The following is a 15,359-nucleotide window of genomic DNA, read 5'->3' on the forward strand; positions in this document are numbered from 1 at the left end:
CAATGATTTGATTTGGAATTCCGCTACATTTTTACAAGTGACTTTTTATATACCATTTTACACGTTTTTACAATTCTTGTATTCGTTTTATAGTAGTTTTTAGTGCGTCGAACGTGACTACGAGACGTTATGTCTAGCAAACTGACTCAATTATCGAACACGTTCCTGGCCTCGGCCCACAAAATTTCATCACAATAGTTAACTTTTATAGATCAAGTTTTAGTTTGAAAATTCAAAGCAGAAATACACTCTGTACCTTGATTTTTCACTTCTGCAAATTCTGAGTTATATTCTTCTAGGGTTTCTCTAAGTTGTTTATTTTCAATTTCATAATCCTGAAAATGAGATAAATTAAATAAATAATTGTGTTACACAGTCAAAAAGTGTAGATTCTGGTTAATTAGAATGAGGGCAAGTACAGTACTTGCCATTTCGTTATGAAAAGCTGTCAATTTGAAAACAATTTGAAAGCAATCAAACAGCATGGTAAAAATTTATCCTTGAAAACAATTAGATAAGGAAAAAATGTTAAATCATTTCCTTTGCTAAATTTCTGGTATAAAATCAGCATCAGATTAGAACTACTTTTACCTGAAGTTTGGATACTTTTTGTTGCTGAATAACAGCCTGTTCAAGTATTGGTAAAGGATCTAAAAAGAAGACCATTTTCTGTCAAAAGCTGTCAACAAAATTAATACAGCCACATTCTGATACCATTGCAGTACACATGGACACAAAGAATCCTTATCGCCTTATATCCAATTCAAATTGATAAGTGTTTTCCTTTGTAGTTTCCTGTCCAAATGATTCTTGAAGAATTGTAAGTATTCTAATATAGATATATGGCAATCTGCGGTCTTTCCTTACACTTAGGTAGCACGGAAAGCTATAAAAATCTTGAACAAAAGCTCATCTTTCAAACCGGCAGTCTAAATCCCACAGGGATCAACGAACGCTTTTCATTCCACTAATTTATCCTTGTTTTTCTCGTTGCCATGTTCCCACCAATAACGTAGCTCCATTCTCTGCCTTTAAAAGCACACACAACCCACAATTCCTCTATTCGCTCCGACGAAGGGCTAACGCTCGAAACATCAGCTTTTGTAATCGTTACGGTGGCCAATTTACCACTTCAAGTTTGTTGATATATCCAAATTATATAGATATATACCTGGGACATCTACAAGTTTCTTGTAAATTGAGAGAAAAGCAGTTTCTGATGCTTTACTTCTTTTTGAGAGAGCATCAATCTGACAGAAATAAATTGTAGTCAGTATCCAAAATGAAATAAATTCTGCATTATAAATAGCAACAAACTGCCGCAAAAAGTAAACAATTTTGCTTTATAACCACCAATTATAGTTTCAAAGTGTCAATAAGCTAAATCTCAACCAGTACAGTAATAAGCCAGCCCCCATTCAAATCCTCATTCCACTCCCAAAATTGACAAATATTATTCTAAATGAATTTCTCCAAATACACAAAGAACTAACTCATGGTAAAAACCATTTTACATGATATGTACATATAACAAAGGAAGTAAAAAAAATATTAACCTCAGCTTGAAAGCTCTTTAAAAGTGGTGCCATCTTTTTCCTGGTATCCTAGAAACAAACAAACAAAAAAAAAATATATATATATAACAATGTATCTATTGCAACACTGTAAAGCCCAAATAACAGCACCAGAAACAGTTTTTCACATGTAGATCATGTGTAACTCATTCAAAATCTTAAAGCATTAAATTCTAACCATATTCAGAGTTCTTTCACCAGTTGCACAATTTGCATATCCTTTTGATGACTGTCCATCATGATCAATTTATATTTACCATCTTCTCAAACAAATTTGGTGTTGTGTCATTGAATTTAGCTGGTTTCCTTGTAAAACGAGTCGGAATCATATACATGTATATGGCGTGCCAATCAAAGTACGCCACTGAAAACAAATTTCCGTTTCACGCTAGAGAGTACATGTATCGTTTGTTTGATATTCTAAATATTACAAAAATCTATCATCCTTTCCATAAAAGTGAACAGGTATATAATTTCTAATGAATCTACAGTTTAACCAAAGCAAACATGAGTATATGCAATCATTACCTCTGGAGTATTCTTTTTAAAATCCCGACTGAGCTCAACGAGCTTTTTTCGCGATGTATCTGATTCATCTTGGCGATCTGCGAGCTCTGCTGCAGTCGTGTCTAAAGATTTCTAACAACGTAAGGGCATTTCCACGTAAATGAAACTTTATACGATTATTTACAAATAACGAATTACATTTATTCCAAACGTTAATTACAAAAACAGAGAATCTTTGACACACGTGCGGAGAAAATGGTTGAAAAAATTATTCCGTTATATTCTAACCTGAAGATCTGGAAGAGAAAATTCTTTCCAAAAATTTCTCATGGACTGGAACGAAGAAGACGCCATGTTTGTTTATCGCCAACCTGGCGTCATGCGTAATGTAGAATATTTTCCTTGAATAAAATCAGACTTGCAATTGGTTCATAATTTAAACCAATCAGGAGGAATCTTTTATTCGAATTAGACATTCGCGGGAAAAAAATATGGCGGCCATGGCAGATTATTTTCCGAGAAGCCCAGATTCAATATCTCGACACCGTTCGCAGTACAAGTGCAGCACACCGCCCTGGAAAGAACAGTACAGAAAGGTACGGCGATTTTTGCGTTTTCCAATCATAATATTTGCGTCAATATAAGGTTTTGCTCCTTTTCGATTTCATCATCGATTCTTGGTGCATACGAGGTTTGGGAACGTCCTCTAGTTTTACAGAGTCAGTTTTCATACGTTTTCTCTCTTTTAATTGTAGTGAACGAAAACTAAATTCTTATTGATAAGCTCCAGCAACGTTACATGAGTTACATTAGTATTGCTATAGTCTTATGAGTTCACCTAAGAGAAGACCATGCATCCAGCAAAACACAGAAGCTCAATGAAGAAGAGGGGGAGAGGGTGGGTGGGTGGATAGGGAGGGTGGGTGGATGGGGAGGGTGGGTGGGGGAGGGGGTTTAAGAGCCGGGAGGTTCTTTTTTTTTGCATTCCGATCCCCGCCCCTACAATTGCAGAAAAACAAAATTTAAAATTTCATCAGTAACTTTTGAAAAGGGAAAAAGTGAGGTTTAATTTTTCATTGGTCCTTTTGAAATTAGATCTGAAAGTCCAAGTTTATTCACCCTCTTATACAGATAAATATTTAAATTACAAGAATTCTTCTAATGACACTATATGTCCTATCTCTGTGCTCCATTCAGATTCTAAAATCCTAAGTAAATACAAACCTTTACTCAGTTTTTTGTGTTGTATGAATGATCATGGTTGAACTGTCATCTCTACTTGTATCTGCTCTCTAGAGGTGTCTGGATAGGCTTAAAAATGGGAGGCAGAAATTTTTGGAAAGATTTAGGCAAACTAGTTCAGAGACAAATGACTCCTCTTTTGTCGATGAAGTAATGGATGAAGAATGGCTCAGGCTGAGTGAAGAAAACGACGAGCTTTCACCATGGCGTCCAACCAGAAGGTCATGCACACCATTTAAAGGGGTGAGTAGAAACAGGGTTAGGGTATGCATCAGCCCAATTGTTTGTGCATGCCTTGTAGACCCTTCAACTCCCAAGATCTGAGGGTCAATTCTCCCCTCTAGGTGCAGCACATTTCCTTGTAAATTAGCTACAAGAATTTGATATTAGATCAAGATAACAACTTCTACCTGTTTAGTTTGAGTATTCTCATCACCTGTTTATTGGATAGTGTGAGGATGTTACAGGGAGAAGTTTCATGTTGATCAGAATTGGGAGTTGAAGAAGTGTGGGTTCAAGACCTGGCCGAGTCATTATGCTGAGCTCTTTGGCAAGACACTTTCATATTGCTTCTCTTCACCCGGGAATGTAAATGGGTACTGGCTAAGAGCACTGAATTGTACACAGGTTTATACACAAATAATGTACTTCAAATACCAATGAGATCTTTTTAATCATTATAGTAAATAGGGTAAAAATGCCCGAGATGTATCAATTAACTTGTATCATTTTGATTTGTGCATTACTTGAATTTTAAAATATTCATTTTCTGTCTCTTCTAGATTGAATTAGACAGTTCTGAGGATACTTCAGTTGAAGAGGTTCTGTCTATAATGGAGGAAATTCAAAAGGAACTGATGGATGAAGAAAGAAACATTCTTTCCCAGTATGAAGAAAATCTGAAGTTTGAGGAAGCTTCTTTATGTGCAGCAATTGAAAGTCTTGGAACAGAGGATTATGTCATTTGCCCAGTTTGTAAAAGGTTGGTGAACTCTTAACTATAGACGATGCAGTAGAGAAAACACTCATCCCCCACCATTGTAGTGTGGGTTCAATTCCCATACCTGGTGTTACTTGTGGGTTGAGTTCATTGTTGGTTCTTGTCTTTGTGTTGAGGGTTTATCTCTGGGTCCTCTGGCTTTCCTTCCTCCACAAAAACCCACCCTCCTCCAAAAAAACCCACCTTCCAAATTCTAGTTTGACCTGGAATCAGTCAACAAGAAGAGCCATCTGGTGGAGTGACCTTTGCTAAATTACCTTCCCTTTCCAAATTTATAACGTAATCAAAGTAAAGCACGTGCTCTGATTGGTCAATTTAGTGTCCACCATTTGCCCATGGGTGTACACTGCTGACGTGAGCAAATGCAAAGACTATTTTTCCGTGCGCGCTTCTTTTTTCTGGTCACGTAAGATTTGTTAAATAAAAGGGAACTCTTTGGCTACAATGTATCAATGTTATGTTATAAAACAAATGGTAATCACCACAGCGTACACTATTGAGTTATGGATGCACTTGGGAGGTTTGCTACGCACTCAAGAGGCTAGAGTCGCTCTCGGCTATCGCCTCGAGTGACTCTTACACTTCTTTTATGCTTAGCAACCTCCCGCGTGCATCCATAACTCAATAGTGTAGGCTGTGGTGTTTACCATTTGTTAATTAGTAAATAGAGAGAGATTTGGGGATTGAAAACAATTAAACATCATGGAAAGTTAATTTGTTTTTCATGGAGGCTAGAATAAAGATAAAGCTGGTGAGTGAAATTTCTCCATCTTGTCCCCTTCTCGCTCCCATGCCCCCTCTCCATTACCAGCCCCAGTACTTTTATTTCACTTCAGAATAACCAGACGGTGAGTGTTATGCCTCAATCTCTCTGTCCCTCCTCAGTGATTTTTGTTCAAATATTTTTCTTCTTTGAACAGAAATCCATTACATCAGAACAAGCAGGTTGTCTTTTGTGCCTGTGGAATCAGAATTGACACTGAGGTGGGATTACTGTGATGTTTGGAGTAGGTGCCACTTTAGGGTGCATAGACAAAATTAAAGATAGGCAGGAAACAGAGAAGCAAATAAAAATGGTTATGATCTATGCCTGACAGCTCAGTAGTGAAAGCTGGATATGCAAGTGATTATGATGTCCATTGTTTTATGGAGAGGCATACTTTATTAAAAAAATTTAAACCTCTTGGATTAGATTTTGCTGTTCTAATATCTCAAATTTCCTTTTGGATTAAGAATTTCAAACAGTTTTTCAAAGAACGACAGTACGACTAGAAACCCAATCAAACTAATGAGCAAAGACATGGCACACACTATGGTAACTGTTAAAATTTACCACCTACAGTACCTTATATAACCCCCTAAAATCACTTGGGACTCTTGAAAATTCAACAGGTAAAATGATTGCTCTGACTACTGGTTTCAAAATTCCTTTAACTTTTTAACTCCCAAGATCTGATTGTAATTCTCTCCTTAAGCTGCTTCATATTTCCTGGTAAATTTAAATTGTTAAGAAAATGTGGTGTTAGATCAAGATAATTACTCCTACCTGATAAGGTTGAGTATTCTCATAACCTTTTCACTGGATAATGTATGGATATTTTAGGGAGAAGTTACATATTAATCACTTTTGGTAGTTAAAGCGTCAATTTACGTGTCATGCTTAAATTAACAGAGAACACTTTGCAGGTTAACCATTGCTCCTGATGCCTATAGCTAAGTTTCCACAAGCTCTAAAAACGGAGTTTGTTTCTATTACTTGTCAAGCAAGATATAAGGTATTCTGCTCTGTGTTCCTTTAGCATGATGCACTGAACCTAACCTATCTCAGAAACCAGATTGATGAGGCATTAGCAATCCACAGGTAGGTATTCAAGTTGTGAGGTATTCTGTAGGAAACACTTTGCTACCTTACTCATTCCACTACCACTGTAAAATTATGTCTTAAGCTGAGCTTATGCAGAAGTTAATGTATTTGCTAAAGCAGCAGAAGTTCACTAGCAGAGGGCTAGTACATTGTCAGTAGTGAGTATCAGGACTGTGGCAATGCCTGGTGGCCCCTGGTGCCTTCCTTTGCTCTTAAGTGACTCAGGAATCCTAGTTTTTTATAACAAGCATATGCTGAGCACCCTGGATTTAACAGTATCAGAGCACTGGGTTCCTTCAATTTTTCTTAAAGCACGGCCTTGGGAATATGGCTAGAAGATTTTCAGAAGCACAACACAATTGAGAAAGCAGTGGTTTTGGAGTGGGAGAGGTGGTGGTCTTAGGGTTATTGCATTAGATGCTGGGTCAATAGGGAATTGTTGAATACCTGAATGCTCACATCCCACCACTATGGCCTGGGTTTGATTCCTAGATCTGGTGTCACGTGTGGGTTGACTTTGTGTCTCTAGGCCCTCTGGTTTTCCCCCTCCTCAAAAAACCAGCATTCTAAATTCCAATTTGACCTAGAGGCACCTGAATGTCCACTGCTAAATCTCATTTATTTTCCTTTTCTAAAATTTTATTTTATTTATTAGAGGTTTTGAGTCAAAAGTGATAGAGAGAAGGAAGCTAACACTATCTAGCCCGTTTTCCTTTTTCAATTTCCTTTTCCCTTTTGATTTCCCTTTTTTGGCAGAGACCAAGGCTGCGCGATGGAACCAGAATTCTGCGTATCAGTTTTTCAGGAAGTGGGAGTAAGCAGTCTTGTTGCACTATGTAAGGTAAGGAGAAAGTTGAACTTTCTGTCTACACCACAGGATATAATTAACAACTATTCACCTCAGTGTCGGTGGTTAGTGGTGGATATTTACCGAGCCGCGGTAAATATCCACCGCTAACCACCGACACTGGGGTGAATAGTTGTTTTAGTATATACTAAAACAGTGAGATAATATACACCACCGTCGTTGATTTGAGTGATTTCTTCGCTTGTCACGGATGCAAACCGGCCGGGACGCCATTTTTTCCCGAGTTGCTCGGAGATAAATAGCAAAGGATATTCAGAGTTTGACTAACCAATCAGAGCGCGCCTATGGATATCCGCGAAGCGGAGTTGTTAAATGTCGTTATAGGATTTAAACGCAGTGAGTGACAACATGTGCGTGTCTTTTAATCGCTAATTTTTCTCTTCCCAATTTATTTAGTGACAAAACTCACGCTAAGACAATAAATGGTGCGAACGCGGTTGTAAAAGTCGATGGTACTGCGTATGCGTTTGAGCGCGCTTTATTAGAAGAGAACGGCTCAAGAATTGAATTTACGTTTTTTTGTCACATGATCATGACGACGTACCGCACCATAACAGAACAATTCTAAAATGATTTCTGTAGTTCCTTGAATAAGCACCAGCGCTCGAATAAGCACCCTCCATCGAATGTGCGGCCACACTTTGGCTATAATATCAAAGAACCCTCTCGAATAAACGGCCCACTCCCCCCTTCTCTTCCCTCACTTTCTTAAAAAGCTGAGATACACGGAAAACCTGTTTCTATTGCCTCTTCTTTTATAACTTTATAAGTTCCAACTACAACGGACTCAGTACCGGACAATAATAAGCGCCCAGCTTCCAATGAGCGCCCTTCCTTTTAACCGAAATTTTAGAGAAGCATCCGAACGCTCATTCGAGGACATACAGGATTTACAATTGATGGGCGCTACTCGGCTTGCGCATTGCAACCGTTACTGAACAACATCGCAAAACTTGCAATCAGTTTTAGCGAACCAAAATTTCAATTGAATAAAGGCTGATAGTTTCTAAAGAAACTGTTTGGGGCTGCGTTGGTGGGGGTAACGAAATAATTTGAATATATCAACAAAGTTGAAATGGTAAATTGGCCACCGTTACGATTATAAAAGCTGACGTTTCGAGCGTTAGCCCTTCGTCGGAGCGAATAGGAGAATTGTGGGTTGTGTGTGCTTTTAAGGCAGGAAAAGGAGCTACTTGATTGGTGGGAACATGGCAACGAGAAAAATAGGAATAAAACGGTGGCCAATTTACCATTTCAACTTTGTTGATATATTCAAAATTTCAATTGATCAACAGTTCCTCACTTGACTTTGATGTTCACCTCCGCTGAGTGTGTTTTAGCGTCACTCACTACTTCACGGACACCAACCCCTTTTCTGCTCATAATAACCCAAACGAATCGATAGCGCGATTGAAAATTTTACTGCCTCGACTTGGTTTTGCTTTCTACGCCCTTGTGACCTCGCCTCTTTCAACCATACCTTTTAATGTGGCTAGAATTAATTTCAAACTTGTCCTAAGTGCATATGGGTTGCAGCGTTCCCAAGATTAATTTGTGTATGTCTTGTTTTAGTTTTTCCTTTCAATTTGTCGTGAAGAAATGTTTAGCGTGTACAGTTATGTGCTCGCGGGTCAGAATAAAAACTAGCAGATACGGAGTTCAGTTTTTGACAACCAACATGCCTCATTGCATCCAAGGGACTAGCCTTCGTCTAACGGACTAGTCTGCGAGAAGGCGTCATTTTCTTGCGTTTTTCGCGCAAGAATAGGAAAGTATGATACAAGTGTGAAGGACGAGACTCGCGCGAGAGGAGGAGTTGAACAATACAGAACTCCAGAAGATAAACGACACCCCTTCTTTCGCGCGTAACTCGACCCTCAAGTTCGTCTTGTGTGAGTCATCGCTCGCCTGAAAAACGCAAGGAAAAAAATAACAAATAAAGAATGTCACCTCTTCTGCACGATAAACAGACGGACTGGAATTGTCGTAATGTCTTTTTTTCGTCTGTTGGCAGTGGCCCCGAAAGGACATCAACTTCCGCCCTTTTTTTTGTTTTGATTTTTTTGTTTTTATTTTTGTTTTTGTTTTTGTTTTTTTTTTTACAGGTACTATTTTTGTTTCCTCTTGCCACTTCTTTTTACCTCCGAGAGTTTTTTTCCTTTTTTTTTTTTCTTTCTTTCTTTTTTTTTTTGTTTTTTTCATTTGTGCCATCTTTTTGCATCTTCCGCCTTTTTTCTACTCGGAAGTTCTCTTTTTTATTCTTTCGCGACCTCTTCTTTTTCCATCGGCGACTTAACTTTATACTGAATAAAATCCACGCCTTATTATTTCCGATTTGCTTCGTGAAATTGGCTATATTGACGAATACATGCTCAAGGGATATTTCTTGGCGAGGGGAAGTTTCAAAAGCTATGGAAGTTTACTTCAGGAAAATCAAGGTGGATCGAAATCCGCTGTGACACCGCCCACTGCGGGGTCGTAGGGAACTTGCTGCTTTGTAGACATTCAAAAATGTTGCGCGCGTGAACCAAAAGTCACGCAAGAAAAAACGAAGTCATCCCATGTTTTCTCGTCTGTATTCTTTCACATCTCAAACTACAATTGTAGCTTATGAACATCTGAAGTAATCCATCCTCACGCCTCAGTCAGAAGGCGTTGTACACTAGACATTAACATCAAAAGTCTCCCCACCCACCCCCCCCCCGCTTAAACCACAAGAGAGAAATCACCAAAGTTAAAAGAGTCGGCGTTTGCCGTGGCAACGCGGTAGTTCTGGGTCACAAGGTTTAAGAGAACATACTTATCCTTTCTCTCGCGACAATATCAGATTTTGGTATTTCTTTTTTCTAAGAAAATACATATATATGACCTGAGGTAGAATTCTTCACTAACCACTCAATTCCTTGCCATCTCTACTGCAGGCGTGTGATTACTTTTTCATCGTCCTCTGACGCAAGAAATTTAGAGGGAGAATTTTGCTTCGGGAAAGAGGAAGTTGAAGAGTTCAGTAATTTTGAAATTGTATTTCTTCCACTAGATGTGTCCTAGAATTATCATTAAGTTGTTTTCAAATTTGTAAGTTATTCTTATTAGTTAAATGTAAATAAAGTTTTTTTTCAGTATTTGCGTTTACTTAAAGAGTCATTCTGGTTTCATTTCGATTTCTAGTAAATTATATGTATCCTGTATTTCAGTTTTTTGGCTTATGACCAGTCATGTTGGGCGTCATCTGAACCGGAAACTGCATCGGCACGCTCACGTACTTGTGACTTCGGAATACCATTTACTTTGCTTTCGATCATTAGAGCTCTAAGGGTGCTTATAACTTTGTTTTTACATAAGAGAGAAAATTATATCAAAATTGTACACAGAAAGTGATAATTGAAACTTTCCAATAATTTACTGAAAGCCCCAAAGCGAGACAACAGAACTGCGCAGCTCTCTATTACCTAATGCGCATCTTGTTTTGAAGTCTTCCGCAAATTCACAACTTGAGTCTAGAATTATACCTCAAGGGTAGGAAATGGTTGTTCTATGGGGCTTGTGTCCAAAATATTGTCTTTCTATTCCGAAGTGTCATCGTAGAATGGCTAAGTAACATCACTTTGCTTCCATGGCTTGTTACAATGGCGAGATCGGCACAAAATTTCCAACGGGGCGATGGGAAGAGTTTTGCAAAGACCGGGGCGAAGTAGCGGCGATCCATTTCGCTAATGAATTCCTTCAATTTCTGAGAGATAACCCAGTTTTTGATATATCGGGAGCATCTGGTACATTTTCTAAGCGTTTCGTAGAGCATTTCCTTCAAGCATTTGACGTAGAGGTCCATAAACAAGACGGATTTTTGGATCTCGAGGCGCCCGACTCGCCGACCGATGTGTTTGGCCCAGATGATTGGGGATCGAGCGTTCACCTTACGGGCACATTTAAAGCTCCAGAGAAGAAAACAAATGAATCTAGCTTTAAATTCCTCGAAAAATTAAAGGACGTGAAAGGATTTTTCAAGCGAAATGCGAACGAAGAGTTACCTCCTGCCAAACAGGCGGAAACGAGGAGAGATTTGGAAGATCAGAGGGCTCAATTTCTTGAGACGAAACTGACAACTTCTATCAAACGGGAAGGAATGATGAGCTATTTGATGAACTTGGAAAGTGGAGTGAATACAGAGGACTTCTTCTGGCAGAAATGTCGAGTGGTTCTCTTCAAAGCACCTGGAGGGTTCATGTTAGAGTTTTATACACCTCCAAAGGTAAGTCAACAAAGATCGAAATTTCTAACTTGCGGAAGAGGTTTTGTGTTTTGATCTTTTTTCTTCCAAGTCAACTGACCACCTGGATGGTCATTTTCTCTTATCGCTCTATTAATTCACAATGTAGCCTGTGTATTTGTATTGTCTCTTGTGGTTTTCAACGGTGTTAATTCTTCATCAACATATGAATGGACTCGGGGGGAAACTTTTCTTCTCTTTGACAGCTTATCGCCTTGATGAATATAAAGTCAAAATTTCCACCGAGAGAAAATCGACCGCCATCACCTGTTTATATTAGAACATGAAGACGTAGCGGTCCACTTTTTTTCGTTGTGCTGTATACGGTTTAAGTCTGATTATCGCTTCCTTGATCTTCGCGATAAATTTGCTAATTACGGATCAGATCGGATTAAAATTGGATCAAGGAAGGAAATATGTATTTCATGTTATTGAAATTTAATTTATTTGTTTCTTTAAGAAATGAGAGGGTTTTTATGTTTGTTATCTCTACATTGAAGTGCCGTTTTATATACCTAAATGTAATTAATATGTGTCTGTTTGAAATGAGCCTGTTGGACAGATATATTTTATGTAGTTCAATTTTTGTTTCCATTTTCTGTCACATATCTGATTAAATTTTGGTTTGCATTCTGGATTCATTATGCACAGAATGAAGAGAAAATGAAAACTAATTCCATGCAGTGCAGAACAAGACACATTTGAGTTAGCTGCACATTTATATACAGGGGTTTCTTAATTAAGGGCCAGGCACCAGGCAAATTGACTGGTTGTAAGAACGGTTTTGCCCTCCTTGTTTGACAATCTGGAGGAAAGTTCATCTTATAAAGAAGTTCAGTTCAAAAAGTTTTGCCAGCCTTTGAAAACCAGTTGCCCTCCAGTTGAAACGTTAATAAAACCCCTGTATATATATGGATCTGTAAGGGAGTCAATTTTTCACTTATTATAAAAAACAGAGACATTAATTTTAAGAGAATGAACAGACCATGGTGGCAAAACCATGGGGAACTGTGACCTGAAAATTCTTGTCCTCCCATCCCTCCTGCAACAGGAAAACTAAGCAGTGGAAAGAGAGGCCCATTTATGTGGTCTTGGGTACTCAAGATGACCCTTCAGTCCCAGAGTTACCCTGGGCATGCTAACTTTTCACTTTTTTCTTTACAAAATTCAGGCGACTGTGAGGTTGTAAACTGGTCTGTTAGGGGAGACAACAAGGAGGGGGGGGGGGGGGGACTAGTTGTCTCACCTTGGCAGATAGGGTAAACCTGGCATGCAGGACAACTTTTTCTCTTGTAAACACCTTGTCTTGCCCAACCTAGACAAGACAAACTTGAACAGAAAATACATACCCATGCTGTAACCAGAGCCTCTGCATTTTATAGCTATTCTTTTCGTGTCGTCCACCACTTTTGTCCAATATATAATCTGGCCTGGCCAAATGAGGGTCAAATTTCATATTAATGCTCCGTAAAGTTGTCTCAGTCCAAGTCAGTCAGACCAAATTAAATGAGGTGTAAGTCTCTTTTCATACATGTTTATGGAGAAAGGCAAGAGAGAGGTCAAGATGGTTCAACAGTGGACAGGCTCTTTTTTTTTTATTAGTAATATTAAGAGCAACATTTCAACTTATTTCTTGCTACTGAATTTTTGTTTTATTTCATCCTGTAGTCACCTAAACCAAAGACAGGAATATTCTGCTTTCTTATTCACGAAGCAAGGCCTGCAACAGAATTAGAGCTGCCAGGAGGAGAAAATGTTTTTGTTATTAAGGTTTGTACTGAATTATAACCGCACAGCCATCTGGCTCAAGCTCAAGTGCAGGGTATGTGTGTCTTCTTTACCAATACATCATGGGATAATTGGTTCTTCACCATAGGAACCAGTAATACTAAAAGTTTCCCTTATGGAGAAAGGTTCTTAATTGAGCAAAGTTCAGTGAATGTTTCAGTGAAAGATGATGAATTTTAGGCTCAAATTCCATGTGAGGACTCAGAACTATTTTCTTTGTCTCATGCTTGTGACATGATGGAAAAAAGGACATCTTTCTTCATGTTAAAAAGTATTTTTTTTCATTTAGTGTAGCCCTGCCAGTAGACCTTTACAAATCCAGTACCCAGTCTAACTTTCCGAGGAAGTATCTTTCTTTTCTATACAGTTTTGTTATTATGTCAAACATTTTACATACTTTAAGAATTTTTAAGTTGTTTTAATCTGATACAATGAATATATGAAGTTCATATATTCAGTGGTTCGAATCCCGTACAGGCCTGATTTTTTTCAGGTCTGATTTTCCCTATTGCATAAATAGCGCTATCTACTGCGAAGGATCGTGCATCATACGTATTGTTTTAATCTCTCAGACATCTTAATGTATATATCAGTTTTATTAATGGTGGAGGTACTTTTTTTTTTTTTTTCTTTTTTTTTTTTTCAGGCTGTTAACAAGAGAGAGTATATGCTAGCTGTTAATCACAGGGAGGAGATGGACGAGTGGCTGGCTGAGATAAGAAAATGCATGGAGGAAGATCAAGGGTCAACAAGTCAAAGGTTAAAGGCTGAATAAATTATCTTCCTGCTATTATTATTAATTTGGAGAGTGTTTTATTACTCTGTGAGGTAGCTCTTACTGAACTTTTAGAGGGTAACATTGGGCTTTAGGTTTTAAAAGACTGATATCACACTGTTTCATAATTTAGTTTTATTGACTACCATAAAAACCTGCAGATAAGCAGCACCTTATCAATGATTATGTCAAAGTTGGTAGAAATGATGTTCATTATATTCAAGAGCTAAAATTTTTGGTAAGACTTTGAAGTATTTCCGTCACAATGTTAATAGTGAGTTTACGTTCGATGAACAGTGGATGAAGTAGACTTCTTGAGACTTGACTTTGGATTTCTTTTGATTTCTTTCAAAAAACTTTTTTTTTTCCAAAATTTGAGCTGGTAAATTCAGGGGGTGGCTTACCTACAGGTGTGGCTTATCAGCAGGTTTTAACTGTAAGTTGCTATTCTGAATTGGCCTCTGTGAAGAGTTTCTAAAGCTGACATTTCATTTTGTGAGGTCAGAGCAAGTGACCTCACACTTGGTAGTTTTTTTTCTTTGTTATTTTCTGAACAGTCTTTGGTCTACATTTTCAGCCAGGGGTTCTCAATAACAGCCAGGTAGTGGATAGCTCTTCCTGCTTGTAATACCCTGGCTATGTACTTTTAGCCTTTAAGAAATGTCATAGTACTCCCAATGCAAGTTTATTCTCTTTCAGTTTGTTCATATTGGTTGAGTTTAGGAATAACAAACCAATATAAAGTGGAGTAGACCTCAAAATACAGAAAAATGTATCCACAAGAGTCCAAAAAAGTTAATTTTCCAGGATAAGATGGACCTTCTTAGGCACATGAGGTTCTCCAGACACTGAAAGCTACCCACCTGCTATTCCAAACAACAGTTGTACCCATTGATGCAATATTTTATTGAAACCACTTTTAACACTATGGACGTCATAATGAAGTCCTGATCAAAAAATTTCTGCACTGATCATTTTGTAGGTGCTCTTGAATAATTGGGCCATGGTTTCCCCTTCTAAGCTCTTTTTCAAGCTGTTATTTCTGCATAAAAATTAATTTTATTATTATTACAGCACTCAATCAATATCTGGTTCTGATGAGAGAGGTGCAGAGGCAGCTCTCCCTGTGAGTACCCCTGCAGAAGATACAGGAGTTGTCTCAAACTCATTAGTGGGAGCTAAACTTGGAAATGGTGAAGCACTCAGAGTCAGACTTGATAGTTACCCCGCAGGCAAGTGACATTTATTCCATTTTTGCATCAAAATCAGATTTTGAATTTAAAGCATTTTTGCAGATTAGGAACAAAACAATAGAGGAATATTAGCAGAAATGTTTAAAGGAGATAATATTTTGCTCTTTAACAAGGTACTTCCCTTTTTCCCCATGGAAGCCTTGGTTGTTACCATGCAAAGTTAAGCAGTTCCAGGAAATGTTCCTGTTTTATGTGATGCTGTCTTCTGAATAAATTAAACA

The 15,359-nt window shown here is 38.1% G+C and overlaps 3 protein-coding genes across 3 annotated transcripts in view; 2 read left to right on the forward strand and 1 right to left on the reverse strand.

Moving 5' to 3' along the window:
* LOC111332394 (protein CASP) overlaps positions 1 to 2,465 on the reverse strand; it is a 16,856-nt gene extending 14,391 nt beyond the window's left edge. The window contains exons 1-6 of the mRNA XM_088743384.1: positions 2,370 to 2,465; positions 2,103 to 2,213; positions 1,557 to 1,604; positions 1,172 to 1,250; positions 592 to 650; positions 257 to 335 (exon numbers count right to left, since the gene is read on the reverse strand). Coding sequence (XP_088599510.1) covers positions 257 to 335; positions 592 to 650; positions 1,172 to 1,250; positions 1,557 to 1,604; positions 2,103 to 2,213; positions 2,370 to 2,435 — 442 coding nt within the window. The 5' untranslated portion in view covers positions 2,436 to 2,465. The remainder of the gene's footprint in view (positions 1 to 256; positions 336 to 591; positions 651 to 1,171; positions 1,251 to 1,556; positions 1,605 to 2,102; positions 2,214 to 2,369) is intronic.
* Positions 2,466 to 2,557: 92 nt separating this feature from the next.
* Positions 2,558 to 10,177, forward strand: LOC111332388 (RPA-interacting protein A). Its single transcript, XM_022937707.2, has 7 exons — positions 2,558 to 2,677; positions 3,378 to 3,566; positions 4,106 to 4,305; positions 5,244 to 5,307; positions 6,123 to 6,184; positions 6,944 to 7,028; positions 9,977 to 10,177. Exons 1-7 carry the CDS (start codon positions 2,573 to 2,575, stop codon positions 10,004 to 10,006), a joined length of 735 nt encoding a protein of 244 aa, XP_022793442.2. The 5' UTR covers positions 2,558 to 2,572; the 3' UTR covers positions 10,007 to 10,177.
* Positions 10,178 to 10,315: 138 nt separating this feature from the next.
* The window catches only part of LOC111332380 (SH2B adapter protein 2), a 16,121-nt gene continuing 11,077 nt past the window's right edge, over positions 10,316 to 15,359 (forward strand). Inside the window, exons 1-4 of the mRNA XM_088743985.1 lie at positions 10,316 to 11,304; positions 12,991 to 13,092; positions 13,757 to 13,869; positions 14,960 to 15,117. Coding sequence (XP_088600111.1) covers positions 10,669 to 11,304; positions 12,991 to 13,092; positions 13,757 to 13,869; positions 14,960 to 15,117 — 1,009 coding nt within the window. The 5' untranslated portion in view covers positions 10,316 to 10,668. The remainder of the gene's footprint in view (positions 11,305 to 12,990; positions 13,093 to 13,756; positions 13,870 to 14,959; positions 15,118 to 15,359) is intronic.

Source organism: Stylophora pistillata, chromosome 13 (assembly GCF_964205215.1).
Source record: "Stylophora pistillata chromosome 13, jaStyPist1.2, whole genome shotgun sequence".
Classification (NCBI taxonomy): Eukaryota; Metazoa; Cnidaria; class Anthozoa; order Scleractinia; family Pocilloporidae; genus Stylophora; species Stylophora pistillata.

Bases quoted from the DNA above. Each gene is read 5' to 3' on its own strand.
- LOC111332388 (XM_022937707.2), top strand. From the start codon at position 2,573: ATGGCGGCCATGGCAGATTATTTTCCGAGAAGCCCAGATTCAATATCT. The intron at 2,678-3,377 runs GTACGGCGATTT...TCTGCTCTCTAG, and splicing joins GGAAAGAACAGTACAGAAAG to AGGTGTCTGGATAGGCTTAA. The intron at 5,308-6,122 runs GTGGGATTACTG...GTGTTCCTTTAG, and splicing joins GAATCAGAATTGACACTGAG to CATGATGCACTGAACCTAAC.